Source organism: Orbicella faveolata, unplaced genomic scaffold, assembly GCF_042242905.1.
Source record: "Orbicella faveolata isolate gen_17 unplaced genomic scaffold, um_ofav_v1 contig_13, whole genome shotgun sequence".
Taxonomy (NCBI): Eukaryota; Metazoa; Cnidaria; class Anthozoa; order Scleractinia; family Merulinidae; genus Orbicella; species Orbicella faveolata.
In genome coordinates, this window is record NW_028301540.1 from 30,553,355 (window position 1) to 30,571,935 (window position 18,581).

At 37.9% G+C, this 18,581-nt stretch overlaps 1 protein-coding gene and 1 long non-coding RNA gene across 3 annotated transcripts; one reads left to right on the forward strand and one right to left on the reverse strand.

The window, feature by feature from the left end:
* Window positions 1–8,747: 8,747 nt before the first annotated feature.
* LOC110054327 (thiamine pyrophosphokinase 1-like) lies at window positions 8,748–13,900 on the reverse strand. 2 transcript variants are annotated; one of them, XM_020760709.2, is made up of 9 exons: window positions 13,704–13,899; window positions 13,553–13,622; window positions 13,129–13,212; window positions 12,892–12,961; window positions 12,266–12,338; window positions 11,521–11,610; window positions 10,686–10,832; window positions 10,061–10,172; window positions 8,748–9,630 (listed from the first exon to the last, which is right to left on the reverse strand). In XM_020760709.2, the coding sequence occupies exons 2-9, from the start codon at window positions 13,617–13,619 to the stop codon at window positions 9,515–9,517; spliced, it is 759 nt and encodes a 252-aa protein (XP_020616368.1). In that variant the 5' UTR covers window positions 13,620–13,622; window positions 13,704–13,899; the 3' UTR covers window positions 8,748–9,514. The 2 variants fall into 2 exon arrangements, with proteins under 2 accessions (XP_020616368.1, XP_089141530.1); XM_089285404.1 differs by lacking the exon at window positions 13,129–13,212 and having other exon boundaries at window positions 13,704–13,900.
* Window positions 13,901–13,942: 42 nt separating this feature from the next.
* Window positions 13,943–16,466, forward strand: LOC110054382 (uncharacterized). The gene is made up of 2 exons (XR_016206170.1): window positions 13,943–14,379; window positions 15,355–16,466. It is a non-coding gene; the product is annotated as an uncharacterized LOC110054382 (long non-coding RNA).
* Window positions 16,467–18,581: the final 2,115 nt, after the last annotated feature.

Genomic DNA, 18,581 nt, shown 5'->3' on the forward strand with positions numbered 1-18,581 from the left:
CAAAAAGATGTTTAGCTTACGTTTGCAATAACTAAAATTTGGATAAGTAGTGTTGCTTATTAGAATGGAAGACTAAATGCAAAATCTTGTGGTGACAAAGATTTATCACGATGCGGAAAGAGTCGACCGTTAGTTCACAAAACCTCAAATCCTTTTTAATCTAATCCTGTAGTGTGTCTCTTAGTGTAAGTAGCGTTGATTCAAAATAGGACATTCAATTATGCGTAGAATTAGAGTTGTTTTTGAATAAGGTGAGCATAAATAAGTCATATACGTTTACTAACATCGAGTATAATTGTTCGAAATATGACTGACATTTTATGAAAAATTCAGCTGCTCCTTGGCAAATTTATCCGTAGTATGGTCTAAACTCACGCGCTTCATTAACAAAAATTTCACTTTTTGCTTGCAAAACCACCTCTTTTCCTTGCGCTATACAACCTTATAGCAACATTTTAACGATGCCTTGGATTATTGTAATCCTGTTCCACACCCAGAGATGTGTGTTTCAAGGAAAGATGTTTTGCTGATTTATAATAAGACTAGCTAAATACTAATACTTCGAAAACTGCACGAAAACTTTGAAGTACAATGGCTGTTTGCTCGATCGAACTATACTCAGCTCAGGTTTTGATCACGCTTTAAGAATTCTATTGTTAAGCCTTACTTTTAAACTCTTGCAACTTTTTCTCCTCGTAACGGAGCGTAAAACAGATGTATTTAACAATGAACAACGCTTAAACTGATCGTTGTAACTTCGTTCAATCAGTAATTGCTTGTCATGAAGCCCCTAGTTTGTCTCACTGGCAAACACCTCCTCAAGCTACAAAACTTGAAGACAATGAGGCGAGAGATAAATGACTCATGTTCTAAGCACCTCCAGTTTATTTACGTTTCTTTTTCACTCATTCACACAGAAAAGCACCTGCGCAAGCAGAAAGACAAAGGCAAGACTTGTTATCTTCAGTCGGCGAGAAAGTAGTGACGCCCCTTAGCAAGTGATTTTAGTAGAACGAAACACCTCGGTCAGTAAGACTACACAAAGAGATACACAATTTACGTATTCGTACAACACTTCAAAACACCTTTCAAATGAAGGTTTTATGTCGAAAACTTAGTCGAAACTTTGTATATAGTTTTGTTTGAACCGGCTTCACGAATACAATAAAAACGACTACATCACATGTTTTCTAGTTTTCTTTGTTTCAAGTTGACAATCATACTTCATTCGATTAGAAGGTCAGTTTACTGGATATTTCGTTAAGTGATGTACACCATTTTGTTTATTTTTCATCAAGCTGTGTCGGTCTTTTGTGCAAAATTGAGTTTCATTTCGAGTTATTGTAGAAATATGATGAAGGCGTAACGGCGTGTTAACCTAAACCACAGCGCGCTTCTTCAAAGAAAATGACAACAAAATAATTTTTCTTCATTCCCATTTACTGCGATCAGGGAATTTGCTACTGTTGTCGCGAACTTCATTGCATATTTGACTTTGTTATGAGTCCGTAACTGTTATTAATTGCCAGCTGGAAGAACACATTCATATTTCGACCAAAATATCTTTCCAGACTCCACCCACTGACAGAAGTGTTTCAGATTAACCGCTCATTACCAACGGAATATTACATGACGGATTTTACTGAACTTGCTAATAAATACAAATTAGCAAAATTTAATTTCTCTTTCTCTAAATGTTTTGATAAATAATCTGCTTCTCCGGATAACTGTTTAGCTAGTGAATTTCGGTGGAAACACTAAAACAACTTATTTTGTGTGAGTACGGATATTTGTGCAATATCATTTCTGAAGAAAGAAATTTGACAATTTTTCTACTCGTCTATCACATGGTTTAGCTGTGATCCATAATATCTTTTAGTCTTCAATGTACACTAAAAGCCACTAAAAACGTAGCTAATGAATACGTAACGAGGAGTTGAATTTTGGACAACAGTAAACAGAAAGCCCGTGTTTCAGAGTACTAATTAACAACAGACAGAAGCCTGTCGAACTGAACGGCAGCATGACAACTCCTTTCTTAATTTTGATAATTAGGAAAGGAATTCAACTCTCTGCTTCGCGTGCTCGCTGGGTAATTAAACTTCCAACTCCAAATTACTCCAAAAACATAATTCTATTTTTTTATATTTTTTTCTATATTTATGTCTATTATCCGAGGTTAAACGCTACATTTCATTAGGGTAAGACAATTACAGAGAAACTCTGTTGCTAAATTCGTGAAGTGTCGAAAATAGCCGATTTGTTTCCATCAAGGAATGATTTTTGGCTTATAAAATATGGAAAAAAATTCATCGGCCCAAAGTTAAATCCCTCATGTCCGACAAAATAAACATAATTAAATTGCATGTTTCCAGTAACTAATTTTAGGATTGAATGTGGGTTTTATATGTCCTAAATTAAAGAATCTTCTGCATTCAGGATGCAATGAATTACAGAAGTTTCATGATTCAAATTCATATAATTTTTGCAAAGTGGAAGGGCTTAAGAACGTCTAAAACAGCTGTACGTATAAATCTGCCCCCTACTAATCGATACCGTTAGAAATTGAACCAAATGGTGTGTGAAGCAATTAACTAACAGAACACGGCACAGCTGGAAAAACTTCTGTCACTGTCTACAAAACCAGACTTCAGCGGGGTTCCAATAACTTTCAGTACTATCCGAATACAAATATGTCTTCTTTGCATTAAAATGTAGTCCTTTGAAGATTGCGAAACTTGATGATTTGAGCAATAAACTGAAACATGCTGAAAATGTTACATCATAAAGGCATAACTTTAACACCGGTTCAAAAAGCTACTGATTATCAATCAGCTCATTATCATGGAACTTCTCTCTGAGGAGAGTTTCATTATCTTGTTAATCTGTGGAAACACAGAAGAATCAAATGGACCCAAATGGTCTTCTCAGATCCTTGTTGGACCTAGACGATCCATATTCCAAACGTTATCTACGGACACGCCCAGTCTCGGAGAAATTCAACGTACCGCATGCTCCGCGCGACAGATGGAATCTTGCAAACCATCTCCGTAAAAAAATACTTTTTAACGACCTATTAAAGAAAGTAATGACAGCACTGTTTACCTCTGAGTTTAATGGGTCAATTAAACTTTCTCTTAATCGTACTGCAAAATTTCAAATTCAAATCCTCTACAAATTCAGCTCTGCAGTTCTTAACAATGTAGTAAAACAAATATTGACTCCTAAAAACAACATTGTGATAAGTTCTCAGGGAGCTCTACTAAAGTTTTTTCAATACTTATTAGTGGAGTTAGACATGAATGGGAGAGTAAATTCAACAAAATGACATGCTGTTTCTCAATCTATGAGAGATATTTCTAAAAACATCCCTACCTTATACCTCATCATAAATACACTATTAAGTACTAAGTACCAAATACCAAGTACTATGATAAGTATGCCTAGATTTTTCAAGCCTCTTGAGAGAGTTTCTATTGGGACTAAATGACGACCAAACTCTTTGGACACAACCGTACTATTACCACGTAACTCAATAAAGCAGCGGCTCTTGTATTAAACCAATTTTTTGGCACCGAGTCTTGATACAAAGACTTATCCTATGAGACGCAAATCAATGCAGAGTTTCATTAGTTGCCAATGATTGTCTTGAGTTTCTTTTCATTTTGAAAGAAGTAGAAGAAACTTGTGCATTGTATTTTCTTTTGGCAACATGATTCCGAGCCAGCTCTAAGGCTCAAGTCTTCTAATATGTCCGTAGTCCTCCCACCCATAAATTAAATTACATCGCCTTTCACGATTTTCGTTTCCAGGATCTTTCTTTTCCCCTGGAAACGAGGTTGTTATTGCATGACTCACAATGCCATTCGTTTTCCCGCGTTTGGGAGCAACGGAGACCCCATCAAACAGTATATGGATGGAGAGAACTAATGAACGCTGAATATTAAGGATAACTTAAGATTGCAAGGCTTTACAATTTTTATGAAGTTTCTTCGGATTAAACAAACGCTGATCTGTCCTTGTCGTTTCCACTTCATCTCGGTATCAAAAAGGCCATCAAATATAAGCTTAGCAGTGTTTTACCGTATATGGTTCCTAACGCCATCTTATTTGGGCGGCAAACACGGCAAAAACTACAGTAAATGTATGGGGAAATTGTGTATAAATTACTGAAAAACTTAAGATACTAGGTAAAAGAATGTACAGATCACATTTAAGGAAAATAGCCTCGCTAGAAAAGCCACAATTAAGGTTTTCATTTGACTTGCATGAAAAATTAAAAGTGCAATTCCTCGCCTCATAGCAAATCTATAATCTTCAAATTTGATCTCAAAAGCCCTCTGCTGGGTATCGTTTCCTTGTAACTCAGAAAATCTTCAAAAAGTCAATCACTCTCAACTTATTGGACATCCAACTTTTAACTTTTCCCATACATCTACTCACATTTACTGCAATTTTTGCTTTGTTTGCCGCCCAAGCAAGAGGGCGCCAAAAACCGTGAAAAAGTAAACGTCTTTGCGTGTAAAGGAAAGTTCTTCCGGAGAAAATGGCTGACAGCAGCACATTAAGTAAACTTTCTATCGCAAAATAACCGAAAATAAAAGCCAATCACAATTCCACAAAATGCCACAATTAATTAACTGATTACATGAAAATTTGAAACGAAACCCTGGAACAAAACAAGGTTGAAAGCGACTGAATGAAGAAGAAAAGCAGCAAAACTTATAGAAAGTCCAAAAACTTACACGTCATCGTTTCAGTACGGTCCAACTTAGCACTTCAGTAAAGTTTGTTACCTTAACAATTGGGTCTTCACTCTTGACCTGAACAGTGGACTTGATTGATTCTAAGCAAAGCAATCCGTAGCCTTGATGATGACAGCCGTGTAAACTAGAAATCTCTTCAGTCCTTCGTTTGACTTGAACAAGGTGTCGTTATTCAGCAACGCCACTAGTTCGGACCTTCCCGTATACCGTAAGTCGTTTGTCATGTTTTTTTTTCCAGAGTATGAACAATTTTAGGCGATTATACGAAGAATATTTTGGAGGAAAACTCTTCTGCCTCGCTCGCTCGCTCTCGTGTGCTTCGTTCAACTGGAACAACGCGCGTCAAATTTTCCCGCCTTTTCATACCATCACTTCGTTTAGACATACATGAAATGTCCGCATCTTCCAGTCGATTCCATTCCTTGCCAGGTGTCATGTCGGATATGAGGTGATTTAATAGTCTTCATATAATAATCAAATGAATGCGCGCCCTCTGATTGGTCAATCAGCTATGGTTTATTGTGCCAGTAAACTCATGGAAATTTCGCGTGTCTTCTGAATTATTATATAAAAGCAATAGAACACAGGTTTCTATGGTTTAGAGGTATGATAAACCACTTGGGATATTGGAAGAACACTCGAAGAATTCGTAAATCACTCGCCTGCGGCTCGTGATTTACGAATTCTTCTCGTGTACTTCCAACAGCCCAAGTGGTTTACAGCAGCCTATAAACCATAAAAACTTGTGGTCTATTGCTTAAATAAAAAACTTGCTATTTATCTCCTCTTATCCAGCGTGAGCTCATGGAAAAATTGTCAACTATTATGGAAGAGTTAAAAAAAAAAAATCTGTAAACCACTTGTTATCAAACTAGATACACACCCACAGCGAAGATGCAATACGGCTACTTCTATTCTCACACAGCCTCTGATGTAATTTGGAATGGAAACCACGTGTACTTCACGAATAATTTTTTTTATTAATTCACTTCTTGATTTTGTAGATGTCGGTGCACAAGAGTAGGTGAAGCCGTGAAGACAATTCAAGCTATGAGTGTATGATGAGGCCCTATTTGGGGTTTTCGCGATGCGGGATATTTGGGTTAAAAAAAATAACGGGATATAAGATATTTGGGACAAAAATAAATGGGACATGGTATATCATGATCAGACAAAACGGGATATCGAGTAGGTAAATCGTTAATTTTTGCAACCAGAATTAACGGCAAGATAGTTAGACCAAAACTTATAAACGGAATGTGGGATATTCAGACTCCCCCCCACTCCTAACCCACTAATGGGACCTCTACGATGGAGGTACAAAGGTGCCTCTCGGTCAAATCACGATTAAGCGATGTGAATCATCTCGTTTGAGAGACAGAACCTGCTCTTTGTTTGCTTTTTTGTTCTTGCTTTGTTTTTTTTTTTACGGTTACCTAATTTTAAGCCTGCTTGCAAATGTTTTCTATTTCTTTTCACGCAGAAATTCTGCACGCAAGCTTCCTTATTGCGCTTTGTTTTTCCTTTTTCATCCTGCTTGTGATTCCTTTACTTTTTAATTGTGATTAAATCAATAACCTGGAAATACAGTAAAGTGCAAAATGATTCGGCTTAATCAAAAACACAACTTTATATTTCATCAAAATGGCCGTGCATCGTCTAAAATACTGGTGAACTGAATGATCATTGAACCAAAATTTGGACTAAACAAATCAACTTTTTTCACTCCCCCATGCCCTCCTTTATAGGTAGCTCTCTTTAAATTCTAATATTGTAACTTGATCAAAAATATAACACAAACAGTGTTGATCAACATTATATTCCAACACATTTTAAAACTGAACTTGACGTTCTGTATGCTAGTCAACATACATTATCAAAAGTGACTGATACAATTTTTTTTAAAAAACTATTTTTATCATAATTTTGAATCCCTTTCTTTTTCTTTTTTTAGAGGGTGGCAAAGGTGGGATACCAATCACGCATCGCGCTGAATTTTTCTATTAAATCACGCGTCACGTAAAAAGAAGTAAGTACATCGCCAATTTTACTTTTTCGACCCTAAAAGCGTCGTTGAAAGAAGAACTTTGCCGTTAAGCGCGAAAAAAAGAATTCCGCGAATTGCGCTCCCCGTCGTCAACATTCCGCTCGGCTCTCCCCGCTCGCCCTAGACCACCTACACTTTGCTAGTTCGCACTAAATCCATTAACCCAACCGGGAGCTTGTTCCCAGGCTACAATTCAAGTGAACAGATACTTTGAATAGCGATAGTCAATTTACTTGTTCCAAGATATCTTAAGACCACTTGGTTCCACTGAATATAATGAGTAATGACTCTAGAAACGATTTAATCAAATGCAAACTGTGAAGGTAAATGGTAGAGATTCATGAGATGTATTGCCGTGTTGGTATATGTGCTGTGCAGGTATATGTGGGGGATTAATGAGATGTATTGCTAGGGGATTAATGAGATGTACGCTGTGTAGGTATATTTGGGGGATTAATAGGATGTAGGCCTTGTTGGTATATGTGGGGGATTAATGGGATGTAGGTTGTGTAGGTATATTTGGGGGATTAATGGGATGTAGGCTATGCTGGTATATGTGGGGGATTAATGAGATGTAGGCTGTGTAGGTACATATGTAGGGGATTAATGAAATGCTGGGGGATGGTTGAGGAAGAATACTTGATTATATATCCAGGGGTTATTGTTTTAAGAGATATTAAGAGAATTGAGTATATTGCGGTGGAGTTAACTGGCCGCCCAACCATCCGGGTGGTGTCGCACCTATAAAGCGAAAGAACAAAAGGCTTGGCTTTGAGCCAATGAGAAAGCGCTTACGTCATAGCCAAACTGGACAAACGAGTTTCTGACACCGGCTGGATTTGATTATTCAAAATGGCGGACATACCTTCATTTAAGCTTATAATATGCTAATTTGCCAAACATTCTTTATATGCACGCTTATGTTCTGTAACAGCTTTGTAATTTATGCTATACATACAGTTATGTATTGAAATACGCGTTCACCTTGTGTATCTTGAGATACAGTAGCCACCTAAACGGAAATTCATGACATCCAGATCTAAGGTGTACAACGACAAGCCGTTCGTTTTGTTACACACTTTTATTATTCCCCTATAACACAATCGGGAGCCTGTTCACAGGCCAAGTTGGCAGGGATCTTGTATACGAATTGAGAAGACGTCTACACCACCTTTGCCATGCTCTAATATACAGGCAATATTTGTGTCAAAGCTTTACACCTGCAAATCCTTTTCAGTGCGGCAACGTTTTTATGTCTGTAAAGGATATAACGTGGCTTTTGAATTCAGTTAGGTCTTTATGACGACCTTCATCAAGTGGCTCACAAACGTTTCCCTTCTGTAGTCTCTCGTTGCTTACACAACTGTCTTCTCGAGCGGTATAAAATGACACCAAACTCTAACGGGTGTTATCTTTTCAGCCCTTTTGGACGAAATTCGTTCAGACCTTTTATACGATAGCCGAATTCGGATATGGTGTGTCATATTCTCTTGGTCTGATGCACTGCCAAAAATGATCGGTCGACAAAATGGACAAAAATAGCACTGAAGCTCATAGTTCTTGTGCAAAGTTTAACTATTTTCAATAGACTTCTTCGTATAATTTGTATCACAATTGTTTGGACCTACAGTACCATAAGATCCACGAAGATCAAAGACATCAGAGGTCAAGAAAAGGACAAAAAAGACCAGAAAATGGTGTCACGTCTGCCACGATTTGATGATCCTTTTTAAGACTCTTTTTACTATTTACTTTGAATGAATGCTATCCTTCTAGTTCAAAGAACGTTCACTTATCACAGAAATCTAACACGTGCTTGTAAAATAGCAAATCATGCATCACGTTATGATGTCCTGTCTCGCGTCACGCGGCTAATTTGGTCTCAATCACGCATCACGCTGCTAATTTTGAGGCGATCACGCGTCACGCAAAAACCTTTTGCCACCCTCTTTTTATTTACCTAAAATACTAGCACGCGATATACCGGCTACAAAAACAAGTTGTATAACAACTGATACACTACACCCTTCACTTCAAATTAACTAACAAATAGTACTATACAGGAGGGTGCGTGACAAAAATCCTCGTTTTAAAATCTTATTGTTACCATGGTTATGTGAAGAAGATTATTCTACGTAGTCTCGGGCATATACAGGATTTTAGAGAATGGGTTTGAGATACAGACTGCCGAGGGTAGTCCCTTTTAGGGGGTCCGGGGGCATCCTCCCCTGGAAAGCTTTTAAAATTAAGGTCCTCGGAAATGGGATTTCCGGCAGTCTGAGGCCAAGTCAAGGTGTTATACTGTCTCAATTTTTATTTAAGGGGGTTTGACTGACCCCCCCTCCCCCAAACTCCCTAGATCCACCCTAGGTAGTATGGTAAAAGAAGATATCTATATTTTTAAAATAATATGCACGGGAAATGGGAATCACACAGCGCTTTGCAGTTGATGTGTAGAGAATAAAGCTTGTAATGGCATAGGCTTATACTTTTTAAATCTCAGCTATTTCAGCTGTAGCAATCAGTGGTTGCTAGAAAATTCATTTGACTTGCAACTTTCTTCATCAGTGTGAGTCACAAGGAGCTCAGTTCTACTTCATGGCTTCCCAATTCTTTATCTTAAGAAAAATGTTTCATCTCGTGTTGTAGAGGGTATTCGAAATCTCTTAGTATAAAAAGCAACTGATCATTCCATTCCAATTCACTTAATCCCCATCGTCCATAAGATTGTGGTGTCGGTATCTATTGTTACCACGTCACTTCCATCATAGGTATTGGAGGTGCTGACCAAGGTACCAAATTCTAACTGCCCATCAGCTGAATAAATGAACAAACAAACAAATAAATCAATAAAGAGTATACAACCTACCCGAACCTAAAACAGTTAATTTTCAGGACTAAGGGCTTGTTCTTGAAAAGGCAGCTTTGTAAATTCACTAGTAGTTAACTTCAAGTTGATACATAGCTATAAAGTGTTTTACTTGTTTTCAACACAGCACTAATTAAAAGTTTCTAAGTTAGGAACTAAAATTGCTTTGCAATATATCTTAACTACATAAATTTCAGGACAGGAAAACTGCCTGCCTGCATGCCCGCTATCAATATAGGACACCATTTTAAACCTGTGAACTAAGAGGTTTGAGAGGTATTGTCATCTGGCTTGAATACCAACAACTTGAGACAACTGGAAAAATGGAGATCTACTCCCACACGAAAGAGATTATCAAAACAAGTGAAGGTGACTTACTTAAATTCCACTTGAGGCCAGTTGTAGTAATATTTGTACATTTGGCACCAATCGGTATGAGCCCACACCAGTCTGCTTCTAAGCCAGTGTTCACTTGAATGACATGCTTTCCCTAAAACACACAGAAAGATCCTTATAAGCTTGTTACTACATGATCCTGGCAAATCATTGGAGTTGCTTGATTTTGGAAGTTGACATCAATTTAAGTGCATTAGGCCATAAGCCACTGAATGGTCAATCTGGGTTTGGTTAGGTTTCAGTATTCTACAATACCAAATAGCATCATTAAGATGTGTAATGATTAATTGCAGTACTGTTGATAAAATTAATTTTATTAGCAGTTTCAGTGTATTAAACTAGCACAAGAAAATGAAGGAATATAGATACTACAAATTCGGGATCATAGGCATGTAATGCATGCAAATTCTGGTGCAAGGGGTACAAACTGGCTGAAAGAACAGCTGGATGCAATTCTGTTTGGTAAATGGACTATATAATAACAGTAGTGTTTGTAAAGAGCATAACATGCTTGAACACTGCAAAGTGCAAATTGATGGCACAAAAAAGCCCATTTTGTCCACAGAGATCAACAAGGTAGGAAATAGATCTAACAATTGAATCATACCGGTGTTAGGAGACAAGCGAGTGAGTCCTCAGACATCAAATAGACTGGTTTCTTGGTCACCTTTGCTACATGGAACAATGTTTCGATGTTTGCCATTGTCTGGTCAAGACGCTTACCAAATGCATTTATAGCAACTATCTGATCAAACTAAAGAAACAAGTAACAACAGTATTTATCATAAATGGGTCACATGAAAATCCTGCACCTCAGATAACCAACTATAACAACAAAAACATAAATGTTAAGATTTATAAATACATATACATATGATTATAACCGTGGAGGCATGGTGGCCTCATGGTTAGTGCACTGAAATCTGGATTGAGCAGTCCAAGTTTGAGCCCTGGCCCAAACATTGTGTTGTGCTCTTCATCAAGACATTTAACCCTCACAGTGCCTCTCTCCACCCTGGTGTATAAATGGGTACCAGCGAATTTAATGCTGGGGGTAACCCTGCGATGGACTAGCATCCCATCTAGGGGGGAGTAGAAATATTCCTAGTCGTTTCATGTTACACTAAAACCAGGATAAGCTCTGGATTAATGTGCCACTTGGCTTGTATGCAGAGTTTCCCTTACCTTTTACCTTGTATGAAGACTTTCCCTTAGGAACACTTTTTGATCTCTGATGAGCTGTAGCTATGTCAATATGATTAGAAATGCGGGTGGTCCTAACAAGATTTCAGTTCATGGACCCAAATCAAGAAGTTTGTTCAATATCACTGTGAATTGTAAATATTATTACACTGTCAATTCAATTATTATTACACTGTCAGTGTAACAATTTAGGGGTGTGCGGTGACCATACTTTTCTGATCTTTGACATACTTACAAACCTTATCAATGTGCTGCTTGCTTGTTATAATTCTGAGGCACTTGGTGAAATCTGTGTTATCTTGATCAGGGGTTGGAATGACTTCAACACCCTGGAGAAAATGCAGGAAGGGTTGCAAAAGACAAGGTTATCAATGTGAATATGACTAAACTATTTTTGTCACAGCTCAAAAAATTCACACACTCAACAACCAAGCATATTGTATGACAAACTGAGCAGACAGGAAATAAATGTTATTAATTTGTTTGTAATAAGCTAGGAATGTTCTCCCAAGGATAAATAATTATTATAATATATAAAAGAGCATTGAACTCAACTTCACTGATGTAGTTCAAAGGTATATAACACTGTTCATGTTTGATTGATTGATTGATTGATTTCATATTGATAGACTGATTGATTGGTTGCTTGCTTGGTTTGCTTGATTGCTAGACTTACTTTATTGATGAACTGACTCATTGTTTGATTGATTGACTGACTGACTGGCTGACTGACTGACTGACTGACTGGCTGACTGACTGACTGACTGACTGGCTGGCTGACTGACTGACTGACTGATTGGTTGGTTGGTTCAGTGGTTGGTTGCAAAAAGAACTATTGCTGGCTTGCTTGCATGCTTGCTTGATTGATTGATTGACTAACTGACTGACTGGTTGATTGATTGATTAATTGATTGATGGACGGATTGGTAAGTTGATTGTTTTATTTTGACTGATTGATTGAGCATTCACTGTCATATCCTATACCTTTTCCTTGTAAAAGTTCAAAAGATCAGGATCAACTGAATCAAAGTCTCCACTGACAAAGTCTGGAAGATACCTGTACATGACAAAACAAAGAGCTGAGAGTTTGCAAGGCAAAAAGATAGGTTTTTCTGTCCTTTTAGAGCATAATGATATGGCTAAAGCTGGTGCTAACATCCAGGGTAAATAGCATAAAGCAACTAAGAGCAGCTAGTGCTGCTCTTCTATTCATTGGCCTAAACCACAGTTTATCTGGAAGCCTTAATGAAGGGCATGTATGCAAACAGTTCATAATCAGTGGCAGATCTTTATTTTGAGTAAAAAAAGAAAAAATCACAGAAGGAAGAAAAGCCAGCAGGGCAAGCAAAACACCCCCTCCCTCTCCCCCACCCCCCCCCCCCCACCTCTCAGCTCAAGATCTGGATCCGCCACTGATAATAGGTCTTCCCTTTAATGGTTCCATTAATGAAACTGATCACTTAAAGAAACAATCCTTCTGATGCAAAACATTTTTCTTCAATAATATTAGACAATGAAACCAGCAATTTTAACCATGACCTGTGAAACTTCATCATGTTTCTTAATGGTACAATTAAGTTATGCAAGTGACATTTGTACATAAAATATACCTTTCCCGCTCTGTACCAACTATACTGCAAACTTGGCTGGCACCCCCATCAGTATAAGCCTTTATAGTTGCTGTAGAAATATGACAGTATGTGTAAGTAACTTTTAGTTTACAACAAAGCAAATGGTCTCAAACTGTACATTTTGCCCTAAAATGACTCAACAAATTTTAAATCATGTCAACATTGTCTGTCATCCATCCATGACTATGGCACTTACAACACAGATACCATACTGACCAATGTTAGATAGCGCCATGAACTTGTCAACCATTCCTCCTAATGGCATGTTCACCACAACAAGGGCAACTTTTAATTCCTGATCTGATGGGAAAAGTATTAAAGTCGAATAAATTCCCACCAATTGAAAAAATAGAACTTTTTTAAATTTGCGAAATGTCCAAAAATGTGACATTAATTGTAGATGACCCTGTCACGTGATTGTGTCAGTCAAAAATATAAACATGATTGAAATTGAAATCAAAGTAGGTGAAAGTTATAACGATGTGTTTGAAAACATCACTGACTATGAATTCGTCCTTCTAGACCTTCCAGAAATATGTCGTTAGGTGTTCAGACCTGTTCGGCCATTTTAAGCTTAAATCACGAATTTTCTTGGTCATTTCCCGAAGGAAAAATTGTGGATCCTATCTAAAAAATATACCTTTAGGTAAGACATTGTTCCTTTCCAAGGCTGATAGACACGCCAGAGGAGTCCATTTAGTGACCATGGTCTGAAAGAGAAAATGTTTACTTGTTAATCTGAAAGAATTCGAATAGATGAAGACCACCGAGTCTCTTGTCACGCTATTTACCCAGATCACAGAGGAGTGGAAGACTTGATCGCAAGTTAGCTTTGAAAGGGTTGTAGATCAGAGACTTAACTACATAATTATCGCCAGAGTCGTCATTTCCTGCCCATCTGAACTCCTCAAGTACCGCTTTCAGTTTGCTGGCATGTCATCGATTCGTGCTCACGAGTCACGAGGCCGAGGCGGACGATAGTGTCACGTAAACGGGAAGCAGCGTGACTTTCATGTTGCCCAATACTAAAGTGACGTCAAACACGCGACATCATACCTCAAATGCGATGGCGGCGTAGTTTGACCAACAGCCTCTTGATTTGAAGCTGGTTTTCCTTGGAGATTCAGCGGTAGGAAAAACAGCTTTATTACGGCGATTCAACACTGGTTTTCCTCCCGAGGAAGATCAACCAGCACCAGTCGATGCCTACACCTTCACGGACAGTATACAAGTGGATGGAAAGAAGTACCGGTATCTCGTTCGTTGTTGGGAGGTGGGGCTCTGGGGGGAAGGATACGAACGTCTTCGGCCTCTTTCATACCCAGGCACGGACATTTTTCTGTTATGTTTTGACATAACAAATCGAGCGTCTTTCAACAACATCAAAGACTCCTGGATCGCAGAAATTCGTCACCACATGCCATATACTCCTTTCCTGATAGTTGGCAACAAAATGGACCTCAGAAAGTAAGGAAACAACCATCAGAAAAATTTTTGAATGGGAGGGGGTGGGTGGGGGTGATTGGGGAGTTCACAAGCTGCAAGCATTCTTTCTTTTTTCTTTTTAAACTTTATTTATTACACAGTAAAAATATCAGTACAATGGAAGAAAAAAAGAAATACATCACATGTAGAATTTTCTGTTTACTGTTTACATAATATTTGCCTCACAGGAGTCTGATGCAGAGAACCATTTATTAATGCGTCTCTTGAAGATGTCTAGGGATTTTGTAGTGCGAAGTTCCTCGCGAAAATCATTCCGTAGAGAAGCTCCACTGTACGCTTTAGGAAGTCAGTTCTTGGTTTTGGACAAATTTTCCAGCTCTGGAAATATTTTTACTGTATATCTCACGCCGGATTGTTTTACTCTCTTGACCGCAAAAATATCTTGGCTACTCTGGGGCCCTTAGCCCAAGGGTTGGGTGGGGTTGGGGGGTTCCCATATGAAAAGGACCTGGTGTTTGTTGTGCCTTTAAGGGGTTAAAAACATGGTTTTGGTACCTCTTGGGGTCCTCAGCCTCAAAAGGTCCACAGTGGGAGATTTGTGGAAAATTTCTAAAGCTTATTAAAACAAAGAAAATCACACCTGTGAAGGAAGTTTGGATACCTGGTCTTAATTAGCATAGATTTTGATGATTTTACTTCTCTGTTTACTCCTTAGTTTCATTTCAATTGAGAAGATATATCAAACACTCGAGACAGCGTTTCATCGACTATCCAAACACCTCGAATTTAATCAAAATATTCTGTTGCACTTCGTATTTTCAACTCTCTTCTCGGTGTTTGGATATCTCAATGAAACACTGTCTCTCGTGTTTTATATATTACTAAAAAAGATATTCAAGTAAATGCAATAAACAATAGCAAATTTATTCCAGTTTATAATGTTTTCAAGTGTGTCAAAATAATCAACACTGTTTTATTTGTTGAAAAAAAAAACAGGACAAGTACAGAACAAGTTGAAGTGCCAAACACAGTGTCAACACAGGAGGCTTGGGAACTAGCTAAGTTACATAATACATCATACATTGAGAACAGCTCTGTAACAGGAGAACAAGTCAGTGAAGCTATTCACAAGGCCATCCAAAAGGTGGCTTACCTCCAGAAATTGAACTCCAGATGTTGTTGTCGATTTAAATCATTCAAGTGGAACAAGTGTAAAACACATAAATGATCCTTAAACTGAAAATCAACAGTTTATATTTTTCATTCTAAATATTTTTGAGTTTAAAATTCAGATTACTAGCTCTCCAAACTCTTAAGAGTATAACTTGACAATGGGCAATGCTATCTTGTGCACTTTTCCTAGTTTTATAATATCTTGTGACAAGGGGACAGGTTGTCAATACTGCTTGGCACTTATCATTGTTCTCAGTGATAGTGACAAATACTAAGGATACAACAATTATTTAACACTTAATGACTGGTCCCACTGGGCGCACTGTAGCAGGAAAAATGCCAGCTATATAACAATAATAAGGTTAAGCACTAGCCTCCTACATGCAGCTTAACCACTCTTTAGGCCCGTCACACAGTCTATCCCTAACAATTATGTGACAAGCTGACAGTCTACGTAATTATATAGAAAGCTGGTTACATGGAAGATTAGATTGGAAAAGCATTCATATTAGACTAAAAAGCAATCCTCACACATCCAGGTCTTTCCTCACTAGAGAGGTGTCAGAGATAATAATTATAAGAAGTAAAAAATTATTTCACACTTTGTCTTTGTCTGCTGCTGTACATCGATCAAAATAGTGTACCCTGCTATTGGCTGGTTAATTTAAGCTCCAGCTTACGGCAGACTTAAGACTAAATAGATCAGCCAACACACTGTAAACAAAGATTCTTACATACTGAGGTTTATCATAATTTCTTTACGGATTTATTTTTAAGGTCTACCTGCTGTTTGTTTTAAAATCTTTTATATGAACCAACAACTGCTGTCTTGAATACATGTAGAATCGAACCCACCATAAAAGTTTATGTTTTTCTCAAGCCAAGGACGTCCTGTATTTATTAATAAAATCGTACTTCAGACAGTTCAGACACTATCTTTCTCTCTCTGAGCTTTCTCTGAGTAGGAAACCGTACACCGGGAGATTGGGTCCAGCTCGGCCCAATTCCCATCTCATTGTGCGCGGGGGAAATAATGTATGCGAGAAATTAGCGAGCAAAAGTCAAAAATACCTTATCAACTTATCCTAATGTCCAATTTATTTGATGTCCATCATTATTCTCTTCATCACATCTTTGGTGTAATTCTGAAATTGCTTCTTTGTTACTGCCTACTGAAACTTGCATTTAGGACTCGATAAAGCCATAAAAGCAAATTTCCTTTTCAACTAAATTTTTCGTTTCGAATTTAACATGACGAGATCGTGAAAATTATGCGTCTTAGTTTGGCTGAAAATTAATTTCGTCCTTCACAAAAATAATTATAAAAGAATTTGGGCAATCGTTATCCTGAAATGAGGTAGATACTAACAACTGGCTGTCAAATGTCGGACGCTCATGACAAAACGCCTTGAATTTATGGAATACTAGTAACAAATCCTTAGAATATATATCATGGTCGAATATAATTAAAGACACGTTTTCGAAAGGGAGATGTATCTTATATATCTGCGCATTAAAATGTTAAATAATAATTTTGTATTCAGTTTTTTCTCAAAATTCAGATTTTAAATTTGAGCGGATTTACGTTGTGTCCGCACGGAAAGCAAGTCCGAGGGGGAGAGTCTCATATAAAAGAGAAGACTGGACATAAATTTTGAAAAGAACCCCTAAGAGTCTGGGTGCTAAGATCAAGATCCTTTTTTGTGGGCGTGGCACCCCTGAGAGGTACCAATAGGCCACTTTCGATATAGGTGAATCTTTGCTTACGTCATTGTTTACATTTTTCCTCATTAACATACGACTTTGCGCATAGAAGGCATCATGCTAGACACGATTTTATTAGAAAAACCTAAAGAGCTTGTGAAACTTAGTAAGTGGTGAAATTCTTGGCTCTTTGGGTGTAATATTTGAGGAGAAATTGGCTTTCAAAAACATCAAAATGCCTGTGTGGCAAAAGCGCTAATGAGCTCATACATTCTTTTTAAAATTTTGAGCTTTTAAACCCTCGTCGCACAAAAAGTTTTCAATACATCGCGCTCAAATTCCTTGGGACAGTTAATCGTGCTGTGCCCTTTCAATATTCAGTATTAATCTCTTTGTAGCTCCATCAGAAACTGTATCGCTTATGGTAATGAGGCAAATATTGTAAACAAAGATTCTCCTATATCAAAATTCAGCTTGATAGTGAGGCTTAGAGGACACATACAGAAGAAATGAATAAACATGGTCGTTCAGTTTCCTTTGTTTGTGTCCTCTAAGCCTCACTGCCAAGCTTAATTTTAATATATCCAAAATGGTCTAGTCTAATTAAACAACACATTATCTCCTGTCATATTTTTTTTTCGGCTCAATCACAGGCGGCCCAAGCTCTCAATGTTATCCTGTTTTTTTTTTTTTCCTTTTTATGCGAACGTTCAGGCTAACGTGACATATGGCATGTACTATTACATAACGACCGAATTTGACCACGCGAAACATGACTCCCGCCTTGCAGCATATGGAGGTGTTGTGTTACAACGGTTTGAATTTATAAAGGTTTGTACGGGAATGCAACGGCTTTGCTTGAAAAGCGAGTTATCGTTCTGTGGAAACCCACAGAACGATAACTCGCCGAAATCGCGTTAGATCAGCCCGAGGAGCTGGCAAACAACAAAGAATACAACACAGCAACAGGGTAAGTAGATTTTATTCACAAAATAGAAGAATAACTGGCTTTTCAAGCAAAGCCGTTGCATTCCTATACAAACCTTTATAAATTCAAACCGTTGTAACAAAACACCTCCATATGCTGCAAGGCGGGAGTCATGTTTCGCGTGGTCAAATTCGGTCGTTATGTAATAGTACATGCCATATGTCACGTTAGCCTGAACGTTCGCATAAAAAGGAAAAAAAAAAGGAAAAAAAAAAGGATAACATTGAGAGCTTGGGCCACCTGTGGCTCAATACCCTAAAAGGAACCGCAAAAGTCCCTGCTGGGAATCTTTTGAGGCTGAACGCACACCCTAAGAGGCGCCTAAACCTCCTTTTAGAAACCTATAAGGTACGACGAA

Bases quoted from the DNA above. Each gene is read 5' to 3' on its own strand.
- LOC110054327 (XM_020760709.2), bottom strand. From the start codon at position 13,619: ATGGTCACTAAATGGACTCCTCTGGCGTGTCTATCAGCCTTGGAAAGG. The intron at 10,173-10,685 runs GTATGATTCAAT...TGTGTGTTTTAG, and splicing joins TCGCTTGTCTCCTAACACCG to GGAAAGCATGTCATTCAAGT. The intron at 9,631-10,060 runs GTAAGTCACCTT...TCATTTATTCAG, and splicing joins TGGCCTCAAGTGGAATTTAA to CTGATGGGCAGTTAGAATTT.